The sequence below is a fragment of a genome, unplaced genomic scaffold (genome assembly GCF_019419815.1).
Source record: "Pyrus x bretschneideri cultivar Hongxiangsu unplaced genomic scaffold, Pyrus_bretschneideri_v1 Contig36, whole genome shotgun sequence".
NCBI lineage: Eukaryota > Viridiplantae > Streptophyta > Magnoliopsida > Rosales > Rosaceae > Pyrus > Pyrus x bretschneideri.
In genome coordinates this window covers 382568-403212 of record NW_025999679.1, presented here as the reverse complement: position 1 = coordinate 403212, position 20645 = coordinate 382568, and the positions used below count along the sequence as shown (strand labels likewise).

Below are 20645 nucleotides of genomic sequence, written 5' to 3'. Positions count from 1 at the left end.
AATTTTTTTTCTACATAGAGATTTTTCCTGGGTGTTATGGTATTGTTGACATAGAAAATGAAGACAATTGGACGTGGTTTGGTGAACATTTGGCTCAGATATTAAATTACCAAAGAATGAAGATCACATTTATTACCAACCGACATCATGGGCTTTTGAATGCTATTTGAAAGTACTTCCTTAGTGCTTCTCTTGGTTTCTGCATTATACATATGAAGGAAAATTTAGAGAGGCAATGTGCAGGTAACAAGTTTTTTAAGGATCGGTTGTGTGAGTATTTCAAAAATTGTGCATATGCATGTAGTGTTGAAGATTTTGATAGGAATATTGAGAATATGAGAAGTGTTGGAGGAGATATTTCCAATTCATTTTTAGATGATCTTCCAAAAGAGTATTATTATATTATATATTTTTAAGGAAATCGATGGGGCGAAATGAGTAATGCAACTGTAGAACCATTTAACGCAATGATTTCTGAAGAGCGTCGGATGCCTATTCTTGATTTGATTGAATCAATTAGGGGAAGGTTGATGGTCATGATGTCCGACAGGAGGCGTGTTTCAGAAAAGTGGTTTTCTTTGTTATGTCCAAAAAGAAGATGATCTTAGAGGTTTTGTTCAAGAAGGTAGTCATTGGATTGTTAGTTGGTCATCTAATGATGTGTTTGAGGTTCGGGAGGATATGAACCCTTTTGTTGTTATGGTGGATCACACCAGTGTTCATTTGTTCAATGGAAGCATAAAGGATTTCCTTGTCCTCATGCTTTGCAAGTTATTCTGCATGATCATCATGATATTGAGGATTGTGTGGATAACTACTACAAAGTTTCTTCTTATAAGTTAAGCTATTAGTTTTCTATTGCTTCTGTTAAGCCACCTCTTACAAGGGAACAAGGTGGTAGACCACGTATTCATCGTTACAAGTCTAAAAATGAGACAAAAGGTGTAAGATGTAGTTGTTGTCATCAGATTTCACACCATAACAAGTATACATGTCAAGCTTTAATTTTATTTTTATTTTTATTTTTTGAGTGTTGGATTTTTTTGTATTATGGAAGTTTGTTATCAGATCAGTTTTTTGTTATTTTTCGTTTAGAATAAGTTTTTGATCTTATACAGAATTAGGTTATATGTTTTGTATGCAACATAAGTTTTTTGTATTTTGCAATTTTTGGTTCCCCAATTTATGAAGAATCAATTTTTAGCAATTGAGTTCATGTTTTTATAATAAGGAGTTATTGGGAGAAGTTTGATGTTCCCAATTTTGCAAATTTTCTATCATGTAGAATATCTTTTCACACAAAATACATGTAGAATCATATTTTACATAAAAGTATATGGAGTATCAGCTTTACCTCCAAATTTTCATTTGTTTCTTTATAGATTTTTTCATGTAGAACTGTCAAATCCCACTTCACTATTGTTGGCAAGCGTTTCTCCTTTCCTTCTAATTGTTTGATGATTGTGGTGTGATTACAAATCCAATACTGTAGACAAAATAAAAGTTAGAGATTTCCATATTTTTGTAAAATAAGACAAAAACTGTTTTTTTATTTATTTTTATTAGTTTTTGTTTACTTATTAGTAAAAGTACAACAACTCCACTAACGGTTGGTTGTTTGTCTCTTTTTCTCTTTTGTGTTCTATCAATTGATTCCATCAAGTTTCTTGCTGCTTCCTTGGCCCAGTTGTACTGATTTATGTTATCGATGGAGTTGCAATTCTTGGCCAAAATCCAAGGGAGTTTTCCTGCAGAGCTTCCAAATGGATATAGAATTATAAGGCAAGCTGCATCTTGATCCCCTTCTATTGTCCCAGTATCAAATGCAACTGTAATTGCTTGTGCAAATTATCTTCTACCGATTCTTGTCATTTCTGAGAAGTATTTATCAACAAATATGTTTTCTTTCGACTTTGAGATTCATGAGTCTCTTGTTGACTGATGGGCTTCTCTGCCTCGGTGGGATCCCAAATATGCGTTGGACATCATCATCATTTACTTTGCAATATCCATTTTTGAATTTAAACATTCCTTTTTCAGTGTCTACCAATTTACTATATGTATGACATCCTAGTCTGATTTCTTCATTTGTAATTCACCTTTTATGTAAGCTTTCACTAGTCTGCCAAAATGTGACTTATATATGAATGCCAAAACTTTTGGTTTTTCATCAAGTTTTGGCTTGAGCTCTTGTATTAGTCTTGCAAAGGCCAAGAGATTCAATCTTACTTGAACATACTTATCATCTGTTACCCGACACTTTATAGCAGGAGATTTTGGAGCTAATTTCTTTTTTATTGCAAAATGTTTTACTTTTGGCGTCGTCTTCATAAAAAAAAAAAAAGAAAGGATACAAATGACAAACTATAGATGCAAATGGGCAGATGCTAGGCACACAAGCTAGATGCAGCATTAGTAAGCACACAAACTAGATGCAGCATCACATAGCGCACAAGCTATATATAACATCACTTAGCGCGCAAGTAGATGCAGTATCACTTAGCGCACAAGTAGATGCAGCATCAATTAGCAAACAAGGTAGATGCAGAATTGGTTGTTAACACACAATGTAGATGCATAATTGTTTTAACACAAGCTTGATGCAGATTCCTTTTTTTCCTTTTTCTACAACATGTTTATGTGCAACACCAATTTACAAACAGAAAGTAGAACCATAATTAATTTACAAAGTGCAGCATCGAAGCTAGACGGTTAATGTTTTTACTCACAAAATTTAGAAGCATATTCATTTTCTTTTTCAGATGTTGTTGAAGAATCAATATACATATAAACTAAAAAAACGAAACTGAAACATCTAAAACATTGAAATAGTTTTTTCTGGAACTGAAACACTGAATTTTTTGTAAAATTAAGTGTATAAAACACTTGATAATGCATCCAAAACTTTGATAATGCATTCGTTTTTTACAGAGTTCGAAATATAATCATGCAAAAGGATGATTTTGAGTAGTAGGAAAACCTTTGAAGCACTGATCTTTCTAGAAATCCAGCTGAACTTTGTGAATCAATTATTGAAAATCCGGCTTGAAAGTGTCGGAAACTATGGAGATTTTAGGGGTTTTTTTTCTTCTGGGGAAGTATCTTTTGTGTGATAGGAATTTGAAATGATAGGTTTGGGGAAGATGAAACCGCAGGTATTAAATAAGGGAAAAGGGAAACTGGTTAGTTTTTATGATTTTTTGTCATGTAGTGGTTAACGTGCCCGTTTATTAACGGTTATAGTCGAGGGGCATGGGCCGTATAATTTAGTCGGTCCTTTCTTTTTTTGCTTGGACTTGGTTTTCTGTTATTGGGTTTTTTGTCCCTCCTCATACTGTTTTAGAAGGTGTGGAGTTGTATGAAATATGGTATATATTTGTGTCTCTACAAGTAAGGCTCCCAAAAAATTAACCTCAAAATAAATCAATAACTTTGAGAAAAATAAATAAATAACCAATAAATGTTTTTTCCTCTAATTGTAAAATGACATATAGCTTACTCTGTGTCCCGGTCCCACTAAAAAAATTCTCTTTTAATAAAATAGGTTGTGAGTTTATTTATCTTTTTTAGTGGGAAGATGAGTTTGTCCTTCGAGAATATTGAATCATGGTCTATCATAATTCTAACCGAGTTATACTTGTTCGTAAAATTCAGTAATCTTTCCCACTGTAAGTGGAGAGTCTTAGATTTTACTCTCAAAAGCCATGTTTGTTGTATGCATGTATATTTATAAAAGAAATTAAACATAAAACTCGTAAATCTTGTAGCTTTGTGTATGAAGATTTAAGGAGAATGGATTCTCCTCAAAGCGAGGATTTGATCCATCTTCATTGGAGACCAAAAGTTAGCCCCAGTGGACCAGTGGTGGGTTTTGTGTACAAACTTGAACCTTCCAAACACTAAGGAGCAGTTCATAAAAAATAAAAAACAAACAATAAGGAGCTTAATTTCTTTCCCTTTGAATTTGTAAATGTGTGAATGAAACTACAGGGTAAAAAGACATAATTTGCAAATTGAGGAAGAAAAATAGAAACAAACGTCGAGACATATAAATGATAAAACCTTTCAAAGTATTATGTAACCTAAGCTAATGCAAATATGTCACAATCGTCACTATATAAGTTATCAACAAAAGACAATATGTATCGAATTATTAGTAAGAAGTGGTACTTTTTCTATTAAATTTTCTATGGGATTTGGTTGCACTCGGAGTTAGCCCAACACGTAAATCTCTCCCCGAACATGAAATAAAATAGCAGGAAAACGTGACAAATTTGACCACAAACTTAAGGGACTACAGAAACTAAAGAAAAGTTAAGGGACCAATAAACAAATTAAGCCAATAACAAAATTATTATTATTTTATTATTATTATTATTATTATTATTTCTCATGCAGTCTATGCATGCATGGAGGAGTACACATAGAACATAACTCTGCCACTGGCATCATATTCATCACTTAGATGTATGGTTCAGAGCGATCCAGACGGTTCCTAAAACCATTGCGAAGGCAACCATCAGCGGGAGCGCCGGAGGGTTCAGTGGTCCCATGATTAATGGGCAAAAGAAGATTATAGCAGCCACTGCAAGAAAGAGCAAGACCGACCCAGTATCCATCTTGTTGAAAGGACAACACTGTTTTCTAACAATTAATAGTGACAGCACGTACAGTTGATGGATGATGAGAGATGGTGGCGGCGGTGGGGTGTGTATAAATAACGTGTATGGTGTCTGTCTGTGTAGGGATACAATGATTGGAAACGACGCCAATGCCATGCAAATTAATGGTACCCTAGAGAGATTGAGGGTAAAGGGAATCGTTGCCTTGGCTACGGTGGGGTGCATCCTGTAACGCGATCACGGTAGTGCCTCATTGAGTTAGAGTTTAGAGACGCATTCTTTCATGAATTAAATTCTCTCTCTCTCTCTCTCTCTCATCTTACTCTCACTTGGCCCAGATTTGTTTGATTAGTTTACAGCACTCTCGGTTTTGTTACTGAAAAAATGTATTGGTTCAAGCAATAAACTTGGTGCGGTTACCTTCATTTCTCTGTCCGTTTTCTTTATAGTTTAGTGGTATGAACTGTCTTCCTTATTGAGTTTTACATTGGTGGAACTTGATTATTATGTATTATTCAATTTGAGTTTTCGAACAGTTACATGATGCTTTGCTTTTTGTTTGATATCTAATGATCTTGTTTTTGCCGCTTTGGCTGTATTACTTTTATTGGATTTCTTTTTTGAATAAGGACTATGACGGTACGACGAATTATATAGGGGATAATTGGATTAAAAAATTTCAAGGATTGTAAGGAAAAACTTCATTGGGAGATTAACTTGAAGTGATATCATGTGTCTTGCGTTTTTTATACTATGGAGGTTGTAGCATGTGCAGGGGATTTTTTTTTTTTTTTTTTTTTTTTTTTTTTTTTTTTTTTTGTGTTTCAGAAACTTTCTACCGCGACCCACATCATCAGCGTACAACGTCTAGCCTATTAACTCCTTACTTTTTGGAAGTCTTGTACTTGGATAGTGAAAAACAAAAACCACTTCTCAATGGAAGAACGTGTAACGCTGTCTCTTTCAGACAGAAATATAAAGAAAATATTAAGAAGTATAAAAACGTGAGCGGCAGGATTCGAACCTGCGCGGGCAGAGCCCACATGATTTCTAGTCATGCCCGATAACCACTCCGGCACGCTCACCTTTTTTGTTTTGGCTCTCGCGTTTAATTATTATTAAGCAGGCTAAATCCATCATTTTAGCTCTCTTTGAAGTCAACTTCACGGCTAAAGTAGCAAATCTGAACGAAAGCCATAACTTCTGGAAGCACACAAGAAAGTTTGTTTTTCAGATTTATTGCCTTGTATTTTTGTTGATTAAATCTTGTTGAGTAGTGTGTTTGTAATGTGAAGAGTACATACCCTTTTGCATTTTGATATTGTAAGCTCCCATTATTTAAAATACATTCTGGATTTTATTCTTTAAAATAAAAAAAACATAAGAATGCAAGCAGGAAACTTGTTGAGTTGACCACAAATACCTCATTGTGACAATATTTTATTTGTAAAGTAAAAAATGAAAACGAGGGAAATTACATTAGAGATATACATAGAGATAGCATAGGTGGTTGATAATATTACACTTTTAGAGAAAAACACTGGAAATTCAATATTTTAGAGAAGACTCAACTTATTTGTAACATTAAAGAATTTCATAATTAAAAATCAATCAGAGCATGATAAGTAGATTGATGAGGAAATTTTTATTTCTTTCTCCAATTGTGCTCTTGAAGAGTTTTTCTTTTCCTCATTATTTTCGTATTTTGTGGTTGTTTTTGCGGTTGTTGTTTGTTGGTAAGTAGCTTGTTGCGTTAGTAATAAATATATTTCAAGGTTTATTTTTAGCAAGTGACAGATATTTTCAAGTTGTAACCTTAAAATTGTTGAACTTTAGTGGCTCGAAGCTACTTTAAATCTGAATGCATGCACAGGCGAAGAAAAGAAGAATAACAAACAGAACTAAAAGAATATTATTCTGTTTGAAATAAAAGGAAGAAGAAAGTTTTATGTGTTACACGTTTAGCTAACATTTCAATCTCAAATGGTTTCCCTCAGGAACTTCGCTGGAAATTGTCCGGGTCCGGAGGGATGGGTGTAACAGATTCCCCTAATTAATTAATAATAATCATGAACAAGAAACTTCTTACATGCAAAACCCTTTGGGGTTTTCTGGTTTTACGTCGTGGTAGCAACCGGGGTGGTGGCGGTGGTGGTGGCAGTTGATGGTGGTGTATCAATATACCTGCTGGACATGGACTATGGATGTAATGCATCGCCACGGAGAATAATGGTGGTAGCAGATCCAACACAAGAGTCAGCAGGTGCACTCCAATATGCACTCTCTAAAGCGGTTCTCGAGAACGATGAATTGATCCTCTTCCATATCGAAAACCCTAATTCATGGCGATACACAATAACAACGTTCCTTAGAAGACCTAGGGGCTGCTCCACCACCGCATCTGCAGACGGAAGCTTAGGGAACACGGAGTTTCTTGAAGAAATGAAGAATGCATGCAAACTTGCAAAACCAAAAGTACGTGTGCGGGTTGAGAAGGTGGCACTAATGGAAGGCAAGGACAAAGCAAGTATTATTCTAGATCAAAGCAAGGTTCTTGGGGTGAATGTCCTTGTTATAGGGCAACGACGGAGTCTTTCTACAGTTATCTTAGGGTGTGTTTTCTCATACACTCAAATAATTACATTGCATTTTACAATGAATATCGACGTTGATTGATATACTTATCCTAGCATTGTTTGATTTTTAGTTTTAAGTTGTTTAGGACTGCTTCTAAAATGCCCAAATGTGCGTTTTTGACAACCAATTAAAACCTCTTTTGGGCACAGTTGGTAGCTTCTGGAGAAGCATTTGATGCTTATGCTTCTCCAGGGTTTCTAGAAATACAATTCTAGCAAAAGTATTCATGAGCAGAAGTGCTTTTCACAAAAGTAGTCCCCAACGAAAATTAGCCCAAAGATTGTGCTATATATGGATGTATGACCTTTAGTTTGTAAAATGAAAATTACAATTAAGCAGAGAATTAAATTCAAAATTAGAAATTCTTCAACTCCCAAATCTTATGAAAATGCTTATGTGAAGTGGCATAGGAAGATTGATCAGCTTGATTATTTGGTAATTCTCTCATTTCTTTGTTTTGTGTACATGAAACAGTTACAGGAGGCCTGGAGGTTCCACGCGAGGGACAAAACTAGTAGACACAGCAGAGTATCTGATTGATAAAAGCAGTTGCACTTGTGTTGGAGTACAGAAAAAGGGCCAAAACGGAGGCTACCTTCTCAATACAAAGACCCACAAAAACTTCTGGCTTCTGGCTTAACAAGCACTTGAATCACCCGAGAACCACTTGCGCCTTCCATCTTAGATGCTTTTCTATTCCTCTGCTGCATTCGGTTAGCGATCATTTTTTGTTGGGACAGCAGGATCAGATCGAATTGACAAGTTTAGTTCGCTGAATGGGTTGACGTCTAGACATGATGAGCTTAATGCTTGTGGTCCAATTTCTTGGTGGATAGGGTGTTGGTTTTTACCTAGCTATGCATTCCAAGTTCAAAACTCCTCACCCCCCCCCCCAAAAAAATAATAGTTTCGTACTCTCCCCCTCCCCTTAATAATAGTAAAACTTTTGGAAAAAAAAAATCTGTATTTGTTGTTCTGATTTTGGTTGGTTAAGGAGTGAGCCATCTATATATGAAATTGTTCAATTCCAAATGCAGAAAAATAGGTTTGTACATATGTAACAATGATTGGCTCCTGTAAACCAACATGAAAAATGTTTATAGAACCAAATTGATGAGATAGCAGTGTCTTTTCTCTCTAAAACAAAGTTGTGCTCTAAACAATAAGGAACCATTTATCGTTGTGCATACGCTTCGCTATATGATCTGCATTGTCGAAAACTTGCTATTGTAGTTCATAAGTCATAAGGTTCTACTCAAGGAAACTCAGTACCAGAAAAACTGTAATATAAAAAGCTGACCATAAGCCAACAAAGTCTCCTGCTTTGCAAGGGTTATTAGCAGTCCCACATCGGTAGAGGTAAAGAAAAGCAATGACCTCAAATAGGATTACTCCACTTTAACTAATATCGAGACCTTTTGTGATAAAATCACACACCTGACGGATTGGGCGGGTGGTAAAATTGGAGACTCTATCGGTGTAGTTAGAGTGGGACCCTCCGGGGCTGTCGATCTAAAAAAATTCCAACATAGTATCAGAGCCCATGTTCACGGGCCTGTGCAAGCCAAAGGCTTGTCACCAAGAAGTGTGGGCTTGGAAACAAGCTTAGACTCTTAACATAGAGTTGACCTCTGAGTTCTTAAGATTCACTTCCTGAAAAAGATTGAAAATAAGTCTAAACTCCATTGGAGCCAACTTCTAAGTTTCAATTGTCGTTGTGTGGATCTTCACGTGTGAACCACTAAATGGGGTTACACGTGAGGAGGCGTGTTAGCAGTCCCACATTGGTGGGGGTAAAGAAAAGCAATTACTTTAAATAGGATTACCCCACTCTAACTAATACCAAGGCCTTTTATGGTAAAATCTCATACCTAACGAATTGGACAAGTGGTAAAGTCGATGACAGTATTGGTATCTTTAGAGTGGGGCCCTCAGGCCCGTTGATCTAAAATAATTCCAACAAGGGTTGGGGGCGAACATCTATAATATGTAATCTTACCCTTACTTTGCAAAGAGATTGTTTTCCACGACTCGAACCCGTGACCTTTCGATCATAAAGGAAAATGTCTTGTGTCGCAGATTGGGTAAAAAAGGAAAATCAGATAAATAACAACTGTAATATATTACAAGTGCCAGCAGAATATCACCTCCTGACAAAGACGATAAGTGGAGCAACACAATAAAAACAAAATTGTTTCAGCCACTGCTACTGCATACATATACACTTGTACAGGTTCAAGGAATGCCAATCACCTCTCCATTTTCCTTACTAAAAGAACCTTGTACAAAAAGAAATCAGCAGAATTATCCACAAACCGCCGCACCATCCAACGAAAGATTAGATGTGCCGAAATTCCTATGCTTACCATCAGCCACTTGGTCAGATGGAATCCTTGATTAGGGAAGCTGGTTGATGAGATGAGTCTACAATTGGCAAGCCAAGCGCTTTTCTGGGAGAGATTTTTCAATGTAACCGGTACACGAGGTGATACACCATATGTCATTATACAAATGGTAGGATTTGTATTTTAAAAAGTTAATAACTTAAAAAATAAAATTTCCCACCACTTGCATAAAAACACGTGATGTACCACCTGTATTCCCGTCACAATGAAAAATTTCTGCTTCCCTGGACAGTGAAATAAAGGTAACTCGCATTCTGCATCCTTCCTTTGAACAATGTGCATGGACTCCGCCCTCCAAATCATCCGTCTATGAAACCAATATTTAGCACAAGAAAACGTTCTATAATAAACAAGCGTCATTCATTAGGATTTTTACCACCTACAAATTTAGGAATAATACTTAAAAATACTTGCAAGAGAACAAGATTATAGTATAAATGACTCAAGTAAGGTCATTTTTCACAGATAATTTATGTTAAAATTACATTTTAATTAATTACTTAAACAAAATTTAGGAAAGATTGATATTGTAATTTAAAATAATAAAAACGAATTTAAATAAAAACACTAAGTAAATCAGCAATATGGTAAAAAGAGTAAATGACACATTTTCGGAAGATTAAATTTAAAAGACACTAGGGTTTCGCCGTCACCTTAACAATCTTTTATAGTTTTACCAAATACTTATGAATTACACATGCAAGCGCAACTTTGAAGGTTAGATTTTCCTAATGCATATTCTACTTGTGCATCCGTCTGTGGCATTCAAATCAAATGTAAACATGCATAACTCATTACGCTTTGTGAAACCCCTTTGAAAAACCATGCAACGCTTAAGACGTACCAGTCGCCCTAATTGAAATTACAATTATTAACCACAAGAACCATTCCTCAATTTCCAGGTGGCATTCTAACAGAAATTACATCCAATTACTTATCTAAACATCCTAATGGTGATCAAGCATTAAGGCATAAAGACTGTTTAAACACAATGATTAATAATTCAAAATATGCATGCATAATATCATAAGCTATAAATAAAGACTACATATTCAGGATAAGGCTCGTAGTCTAGAACAAGCAATGGTCCCCGTGATTCCAAGGCCATGTAATTAGCTTCTGATTTCTCCTCTTTCTTATTATGGACAGCCTAACATTTTCATATATATATATATATATATATATATATATATATATATATATATATTTTACTAGTGCAATTCATTGAACTGCGTCAACGATGGATAACATATATAATAGATTTCTTGCTGACTAAGAAACTATCGTTTGGGTGTGTATTAATTTTCAGAGTGTCGGCAGGAGAGCATTGAAGACGATAGAAGTGCTTCTGGCCTTGGGAAATATCTTTGCCGCCACTCAGTGTACCATCTTGTGAAGATCTTCAACCAATTATCATACCAAGTTCGATCAACTTGGCAGTTTTAATCAAACCAAGCTTCCTCAGTTACCCATTATTCCCATTCACTCACAGAACAAGATCACGCTCACATTCTCACTCATGGCCTTTGGTCTCACCATAAAACTCATCTCTGCTTATGCTCTTGTAAGTCTCCTTCTTGCTTGTAGTTTGCCCGCCAGTTTAATGGGCGGGAAACAAATTCATAGATTCACTATCAAAAGGAAATGAATTGTGATGTATCTTAAGTAATGCTTGATAAGCACGTCACCAATCAGGCCACAATTCTCGCTCGATAAATCTCAATCTTATAAGTTCTTGTAAACTGGATATTGAAAGAGCAATACTAAATTCAAGGGAATCAATTCAAGCCATTCTCCTTCTTGACAACTTACTTTCTGCATATTCTTTTTTCTATCTCCTGCATGTTTTGTTTATCTGTATGGAATCAGAACAATAATAGTGGCCTGATTGGTAATACGCTTATCAATGCTTTGATCGATATCGACGATATATATTCGAAATGTGGAGACGTTTGCGTTCACCCCCTAAATTAGTCATGGGCCTCGCAGCCATACTGGGCATTTACTTGAACAAGGAATTGGTGGTTGTGAGTGTCCCACTACTAGATGCGGCTAGTAGACGGATTTGAATGATTGAGATTTCACCTGAATTCTAAACAAGAGATTGCGCCATTGAGTGGGAATGACTCAAATCAAGGTTCTTTCTTTGCCTTAAAGATAAGCACTTTACTTATGTGGAGAAATGGAACAACATGTAAATGACAAGTTTGCTAGAAGTGTAAATAACAGAGGAAAGTGAATGACTGGTAATGTAAATTGCTTGTAATTTAAATGACAGAAAATGTAGATGTACAGAAATGTAATTGATAATACAAGGAATTCAATACTACTTGGAAGAATAGCAAAGCTTTAAAAGGAAATAAATTGCTTGTAATTTAAATGACAAGAAATGTAGATGTACAGAAATGTAATTGATAATACAAGGAATTCAATACTACTCGGAAGAATAGCAAAGCTTTAAAAGGAAATATAAGGCTTTTGCAGAATTGAAGTATTAAAAACACTACTACGAAACCCTTTATTAGTGTCGCTATGATAACCGACAAGAAACGTATATTACTGTCAAATATTAAGCAAAATCCGACAGAAAGTGGATGCAATGGTGGATATAATAAGCGACAGAATTGCCAACGTCAGGAAATGAATTTTCAGACAGAAATTGTGTCGGATATAACCGATAAAGAATATATTAACAATGAATAAATAAAAGTATTCTGTCATATCCCGACCCGGGCGAATCACTTCCCGAGCCCGCTCCACCACCATAGCACGATATTATCCGTTTTGGGCTTACCATTCCCTCACGGTTTTGTTTTTGGGAACTCACGAGCAACTTCCCAGTGGGTCACCCATCATGAGATTGCTCTAGACCCCTTCTCACTTAACTTCGGAGTTCCCATAGAACCCGAAGCCAGTGAGCTCCCAAAAGGCCTCGTGCTGGTAGGGATGGGAATATACATTTAAGGATCACTCCCCTGCATGATGTGGGATGTCACAATCCACCCCTCATAGGGCCCCACGTCCTCGTCGGCACACTCGCGACCAGGGTTAGGCTCTGATACCAAATTGTCACATCCCAGCTCGGGACGGATCACTTCCCGAGCCCACTCCACCACCATAGCACGATATTGTCCGGTGTAGGCTTACCATTTCCTCACGGTTTTGTTTTTGGGAACTCACGAGCAACTTCCCAGTGGGTCACTCATCATAGGATTGCTCTAGACCCCTTCTCGCTTAACTTCGGAGTTCCCATAGAACCCGAAGCCAGTGAGCTCCCAAAAGGCCTCGTGCTGGTAGGGATAGGAATATACATTTAAGGATCACTCCCCTGCGCGATGTGGGATGTCACAACTCTTTGTCGGATAAAACCGACAAAAAATACTCTAAAACCGACAGAACTTGTGTCGGATATAACCGACAGAGAATTTATTAATAACGAATAAATAAGAGCATTCTCTGTCAGATAAAACTGACAGAAAATATATTAATAATAAAAAAAATATAAATCACTTTCTGAATCATTTCTTTCCCTTTCAAGTTGGCATCCCCTGCATTCACTGCATTTTCCAGCTTTGAGATGTGCAACGTTCCTCTAATGTACACCATATCCCTTGCCAAAAGGATCAAAAATAGGAATCCAGATATCCGTACATATGCCTTATGTTATATTGTAGCAAGCTGGGGTATGGTTAGTCCCGGATTCTATATACAGAGACTCGTCATCGAGACTCATGGATTCACCGAATATCTTCCCAAAGAAATCAATCTCTTGCCACACTTTTTAATCTGCCTTTGTGTTATATATATGCACAAAATCTGCAGGTTCCGCGACCACCATGAACTGATCATTTGATGAAAAGTGAATTGACCTAGCAGCACCCAAGTTATTCTTCAGAACAGCAACTGGCAATGAAAGATTTCTTATGTCCCAGACTCGAGAAGTCTTGTCCTGGTTTCCGGTGGCAAATATGCGACCATTAGGATGCCATGTTGACGCAAAAGAGAAATCCAGATGACCAACGACCTTAGCAATAATCTGGAATGACAAAAAAAAAAAAAACAGAGTTGCATATAGTTCTTAAACAGTTCCATCCAATTGGAAATTTCATCAAGAATTTAAAACACAAACTGAACGTAATACAAATAATTTAAAACATACTGGTTTCTGAATGTTGCTTCTCGAATTGTTCATCCATGGTGACTGAAGCGAGAAGGAGAAAGAAATGAGGAGAGGAGAAAAGGGGGAAGGAAGGGGGAAGGGAGAAGGCACTGGTGCAAGGAAGAGATGGAGGGATTCTGTTTTGGAAAATTTTCATCACTGTCGGTTAAAACCGACAAAAACATTTTTTAAAATAAAAACCAACAAAAAGTTTTCATTACTATCAGTTATAACCGATAGAAAAAAAAAATGGCGGCAAAAATCCCCCCAAAAATTCTCTCCCAAAATTTTGTTATGATTTTAAAAAAATAAAATAATTATTATTTGGTTTAATAAATAAATAAATAATATGTATTTAAATAGAATACGTTTTTAAAAATTAAATAAATAATTGTTTGGTTTAATAGATAATAACCCATGTAAAATATGCGATAAAGAAACAAAAAGATAATTGTACAATGAAAATTTCATCACACAAACTAAATGTTGTCTAATCAATACTTGAAAAACTTAAATTAAAATTTAGCACAAATTACTTTTCCCACTTCAAAATTTAGGCAAATTTAACGGAGATATGCATTCTACGAAACTAGTTTCCATGATCTAACTGTCAAACTTGTTTGTAGATACTACAAGATCGCATACGTAAAAAATTGAAAAAAAAAATTCAGAGATTAGGTAACGAAACAAAAGTTTTCAATGGTTATAAACGAAAAATCACAATTTAATGGTTATTTTAGCTCTGCTTTTGATGATTTTTTTATAGCTACACTCCTCGACCCTATAAGAATGCAATGAATGAATTCGATCTTCAATTTAAAATATTTACGCTAGTGGATACCACAAAATCTTGTTTCATACTTAATGGAAGTATAATATTAACTCAAGTATTTGTTTAATCTACCATTTTGATGCGATATGCATTCTACAAAACTTTTTTCAACAATCAAACCGCCAAACTTATTTGTACACACTCCGAGATTGCATACATAAAAAATCGTAAAATATTCAGAGATTGCGTAACGGAACAAAAGTTTTCGACGGTTATAAATGAAAAATCACAATTTAACGGTTACTTTAGTTCTAATTTTAATGATTTTTTACAACTACACTCCTCGACCCTATAAGAATGTAATGAATAAATTTGATCTTTAATTTAAAATATTTACACTAGTGGATACCACAAAATCTTATTTTATACTTAATGGAAGTATAACATTAACTCTTAAATGTTTATTTAATCTACCGTTGTAACGCGATACACATTCTACAAAACTTTTTTCAATATCTAACTGTCAAACTTGTTTATACACACTCCAAGATCGCATAAGTAAAAAATCACAAAAAGCAAACATTTAGAGATTAGGTAACAGAACAAAAGTTTTCAATGGTTATAAACGAAAAATCACAATTTAACAGTTATTTTAGCTCCGATTTTGATGATTTTTTATAGCTACTCTCCTCGACCCTATAAGAAAGCATTGAATGAATTCGATCTTCAATTTAAAATATTTACACTAGTGAGTATAACATTAACTCTAAGTGTTTGTTTAATCTACTGTTTTGATGCGATATGCATTCTACGAAACGTTTTTGAACGATCCAACCAACAAACTTGTTTGTACATACTCCGAGATCGCATACGTAAAAAATCACAAAAAAAAAAAAAAAAAACATTCAGAGATTAGGTAATGGAACAAAAGTTTTCAATGGTTATAAACGAAAAATCACAATTTAACGATTATTTTAGCTCTGATTTTGATGATTTTTTTATAGCTACACTCTTCGACCCTATAAGAATGCAATGAATGAATTCGATCTTCAATTTAAAGTATTTACACTAGTGGATAAATCTTATTTTATACATAATGAAAGTATAACATTAACTCTTAAGTGTTTGTTATATCTATCAATTTGATAGGATATGCATTCTATGAAACTAGTTTCAACGATCCAACTATCAAATATGTTTACATATACTTCGAGATAGCATGTGCAAAAAATCGCCCAAAAAAAAAAATTTCAGAGATTAGGTAACAGGGCCATGAGTGAAAAAAAAACATTCAGAGATTATTCTGGTGGCTGCCCAAAATTTTTCTTTGTTTGTCTCAGTTATATCCTACAGGGCTATGAGTGAAAAAATAATAATAATAATAATAATAAAATAGTCAATTTCTGTCGGTTATAACCGGCACCATTAACTTAAAAACCGCCGGAATATGTTAAAAATATTTATAAAAAAAAAATTCAAAAATACTGGCGGTTATAATAATTTTATGGCGGTTGCATCCGACACTAGATATCCGCCAAGAATTTATGTCAGATATAACCGATAGGATTTCATTGTTATTTGACACTAACTGAATGATGTGTCGGATATCTTCTATCTAACATAATGGCTTATTAAATCACCACCATCATCCGACACCTAAAGTTAATATTGTAGTAGTGAAAGGGTGCATAGTTTGAACTGAGTTGAATTGTTTGATTGATTGGTTGAGTGTCCATAATCATTTTGCCTCGGCTTCTTTATATAGAGAATTGAGAGAGCCCCTTTGTTGAGGACATTGAATATGTTTAGAGAAGCTATATTGCCAACTTGCATATGAAGCAAGTTGGTTTTCCACCACATGTACTTTAATCCCACTTGCAATGAATTAATATTTAAAACAACCAAGTTGACTTCTTTCCTCCACATGTACTTCTCCCAAGTCTGCCAACATCTTTACTTGTAATAAAGTCACCGCTTCAAACCATGTGGAGAAACATTCTCACGTGCAACTTTTAGTCTATTTGTAGATTAAACCCCCAAAATGTCATGTTTTGGCTTTAAACCCAAATAAGTAAAATTGTGCATATTTTAGGTGCAAACAATGTGCTTGTGTGGTGGATCTATTAGGTCGATCAAGAGACCTTGATCAAACATTAGATTTGATCAAAACTATATATGCTAGTAGGAACCCTGTCCAAGTGTTTGGGGCAAACTAAGCAAATCAGCTCAAAGCAACATTACGATAAAATAATAATAATAATAATAATAATAATAATAATAATAATAATAATAATAAATAAGTAATATTATTTAACCACACCAAACTGATACACTCTCTAATAGACAAACATAAGCTCCATCTAACATGTTCACCTATATTGGAGAGTTTATCTGTAAATGTGTGAATTTTGTGTGTTTTGTGTGTTTAAAACACATATCACTTAATAAACAATTATGACACAAATCAAATTAAAACTTGATTAATCTGCACAAAATCAGTCGTCATGTGCTAGAGAAGTATCAAGTTCTATCATAAAAAGTGCTCACACTTTGAAGAAAACAATCGTATCAAGTTCTCCTAAACATGAGCTTATTCAAATAAACTAGCAGAAAGATTTCCCCTCCCACTCCTGCCAGATGCCAATAATGAACAAGTACTGGTGAAGAAAAAGATACTGAAGCGCTTAAACAAAACAAATCATCGAGAAATATTATAAACATCTCCAATGGTATACCTACTACGAACCTAGCTAATCCCTATAGGTCTTTCAACCACTTTGTGGATTTCCCCTAATCAAAGAAAGGGCTGGGTCTGGTCGGCTGTTGTGCATATACAAAATTGTACGTGACTATAGAGTATATTGTAATTTGACATTTTTGAGTGCATGATTTGGATTTTAAAATGTTTTTTTCAACTATGTCTTTGTCTTGGATATTGAAATTTTGGGTTGGAGATGTAAAATTGGCACTTAGGGGTATTCTTTTTTTGTCTTCTACCAATATAAAAGATATTATGATATAAACAACCACAATTATCAAGATTCAAACTTCAAACGGCTATACTACACAATACAACTACAGCACGTGAAGATGCATAAAGAATACAAAACGAAAAATTCATCCAACAAAAGTAAAGGTAAAGCCAGACAAAGTCTTTCAAAACGAGATTTAGTGAAGGCACTTCTCCTGCTAAAAATAAATTAAAAAAAAAACAAACCCAAAAGATAGGACTAAATCGAAACATACCTACAAGCATACGTGCAAGTCACTTCCTTGTAGGATTGGATGCATGGTCCCGAAGCAGGTGACGCGTTTGTATTGGATGCATGTAAAGTCCAAATATGAGTGTTAAAAAAGGAAAATAGTTTTTCGTTTGTAGGTTTTCTATCAATAATTGCATGGAAAACAGAATTTCCATTAGCTAGGGCTATTGATCCACAAATAAATAAGAAGAAATTAAAACAATAATAACAAGGAATAAATATATTATATATATGACGAAATTAATTAACTATGCACCTCCAAGGCCTCGAGCCTTCTAAGATGTCTTTGATATGTTGTATCCAGAGCCGGTCCTAAGGGTAGTCAAAGTAGGCGTCCATTTAGGGTCCCCACTTTGGAAGTGTGGAGTCAAAAATAATCACAAGGCGACACGTGGATTTTTGGATAGAAGAGGAAAAAAATACCCTTGAGGCATACCGGAATTCCTATGTGCAAGCAGCGGGCAATCATCCCTCAACCAAGTCAAAAGTACCCAAAATAGGTAACAAATTCAAAACTATTTCATCCACCCTCATCCTATACTCTCCACAAGGTAATTATTCCATAACCCCCAAAACATTTCTTTTAAATTATGTTAACTAGTCAATTTATTACTTAATTAATCTATTAATGGCTAATTAACTACCAATTACACCCAAAAAATACCACAAATGGCCGGTCCTTATTCTCCTAATAGGGCTGGCCATATCCCTATAAATAGCTCTCCATTCTCTCAAAAAACTACTTCCAAGTCTCTTGCAAAACTCTACAAAATTCTCCAAACACTCTTCTAAGTACAATGGTTAGAAATTTAGAAAATTTAACAAATGAAAATTTCAACACTCAAAAGATGGGACCACGGCGATCCACAAGGCTAAATGTGACAATAGGTGGAGCGGCACCACCACCACGAGTTTCCACCATGGGAACCACCATAGTGGCTACCACAGTAGCCACCCGCGGTAAGGTCCATAGTGTCACCACCACGGCCCTAGCCGTGCCATCCAAGGCGGCTCACGGCACTAAGGCCATGACTCAAGCCATGTCACTCCATGCCCAACGCGTTGCCAAGTCGAGCCCAAGCCTCACATCTGCTTGCATCATACGTTTAGCTGCCCACTCCTATGGCCTAGCCTGCTCCCGCCGAGCAACCTACTATCGTGGCCCAACCTACTCTCGCCAAGCAGCCCACTCTCCTGGCCCAACCTGCTCCCATGGCCCAGCTTGCTCTTGTGGCCCAACCTGCTCCCGCGACATTCCAAGCAGCCCAAATCGGCCCAAGACAATCTCAACTATCCGGACCAACCAAAAAGCCAGGGGCATTTTCACCACGTTTCTCCACAAATTTGACATTTCTCAATTCAAATCTCGTGCCCAGAGCCTACCACACTTCCACTACTCAATGAGGCATATTCCTTCCAAGCTCTTCCAATCCAAATGGCAAACAACAATTGTCTTAACAAGTCATAGAGTTGACGAGAGCCCTTGCACAATAGACAACCTTGGTGAATCAACTCTTGCAATGCACCGAGATCCAACGTGCCCCGGACGAGGTGTCCCAAAGAAGGACAAAGGCAAACAAACCTCTCCACAAGCGTCACGGCAAGCAGCCACTTAACCAGTCACCAACCGAGCATTCTAACGGAGAACACTCCCGATTGGACCCCCAAGATAACGTATACTCCCATTTTAGCGCGTGGAGGAGCATGCATTCTCAGTTAGGTCCATAAACAAACATACACTCACTGTTAAGGCCACACTCCGATAATTAACATGAACAATCTTCCAGGCGAAGGGTTCATTCTTGGCAAGGCCCGCAAGGAGCATCATCCACCTCACATCGGAGTAAGCAGCACAGCAGACTGAGAGAAGCAGTCACTCAATCCAGCTCAAGTTCAACCTGCAGCTTGCGAGTTACCCGCTTGCCTGCTAGGAACATACCACACACACTGCAGCTGTGGCATAGACAAGCCGAACACATGGAAGAGCAGCCTAGACCAGCAGGTCACGACCAGGGGCAGTCGAGAGCTCTGCCAACAAAGGCAAATTCAGGAAGAAGTAGAAAGGCTCATGACCGAGCGATTGCATAATTTCCCGCGCAACGAAGCTATTGACAAGGTGCTCCGATGATATATAACCAACATAAGCGAGTCATCTTTCAATGACAAGATCGAGCAGACGAGACCTTCATATAGATTGCTAGATATAATGACTACTTCTGTTTTGACAAATGTAGTAACTCAGCCTAATGGCACGCCGCGGGCAGACGAGTACCAGAAGGACATACCAGCCCAACTACCAAGAATCGGGGGCTGGCTAAAGATTATTTCGGTTGTCCCAGCAGTCCAGCTTTCCTCAGCTGCACTTATGACAATAATTTCCATACTCTCCAATGCGAGAGGATAAACTAATTACTCTCCAGTGCGAGAGGATTAACCCATTCCCCGACACCCATATGGGTCTGCTCTCCAGTGCTAGAAGATAAACTAATTGCTTTTCAGTACGAGAGGGTAAACCAATTCCCCAACACCCAAAAGGGTCTGCTCTTCAGTGTGAGAGGGTAAACCAATTCCCCGACACCCAAAAGGGTTTGCTCTCCAGTGCGAGAGGATAAACTAATTGCTCTCAAGTACGAGAGGGTAAACCAATTCCCTGACACCCAAAAGGGTCTGCTCTCCAGTGCGAGAGAATAAACTAATTGCTCTCCAGTGTGAGAGGGTAAACGAATTCCCCGACACCCATATAGGTCTGCTCTCCAAAGCGAAAAAATAAACTAATTGTTCTTCAGT

At 36.5% G+C, this 20645-nt stretch overlaps 1 protein-coding gene and 1 non-coding gene across 2 annotated transcripts; one reads left to right on the top strand and one right to left on the bottom strand.

Annotated features, from left to right (window-relative positions):
* Nucleotides 1-5625: 5625 nt before the first annotated feature.
* Nucleotides 5626-5707, bottom strand: TRNAS-AGA. Its single transcript has one exon. It is a non-coding gene; the product is annotated as a tRNA-Ser (tRNA).
* A 1108-nt stretch (nucleotides 5708-6815) lies between these two features.
* LOC125480800 lies at nucleotides 6816-7899 on the top strand. Its single transcript, XM_048591924.1, has 2 exons — nucleotides 6816-7234; nucleotides 7734-7899. Exons 1-2 carry the CDS (start codon nucleotides 6816-6818, stop codon nucleotides 7897-7899), a joined length of 585 nt encoding a protein of 194 aa, XP_048447881.1.
* Nucleotides 7900-20645: the final 12746 nt, after the last annotated feature.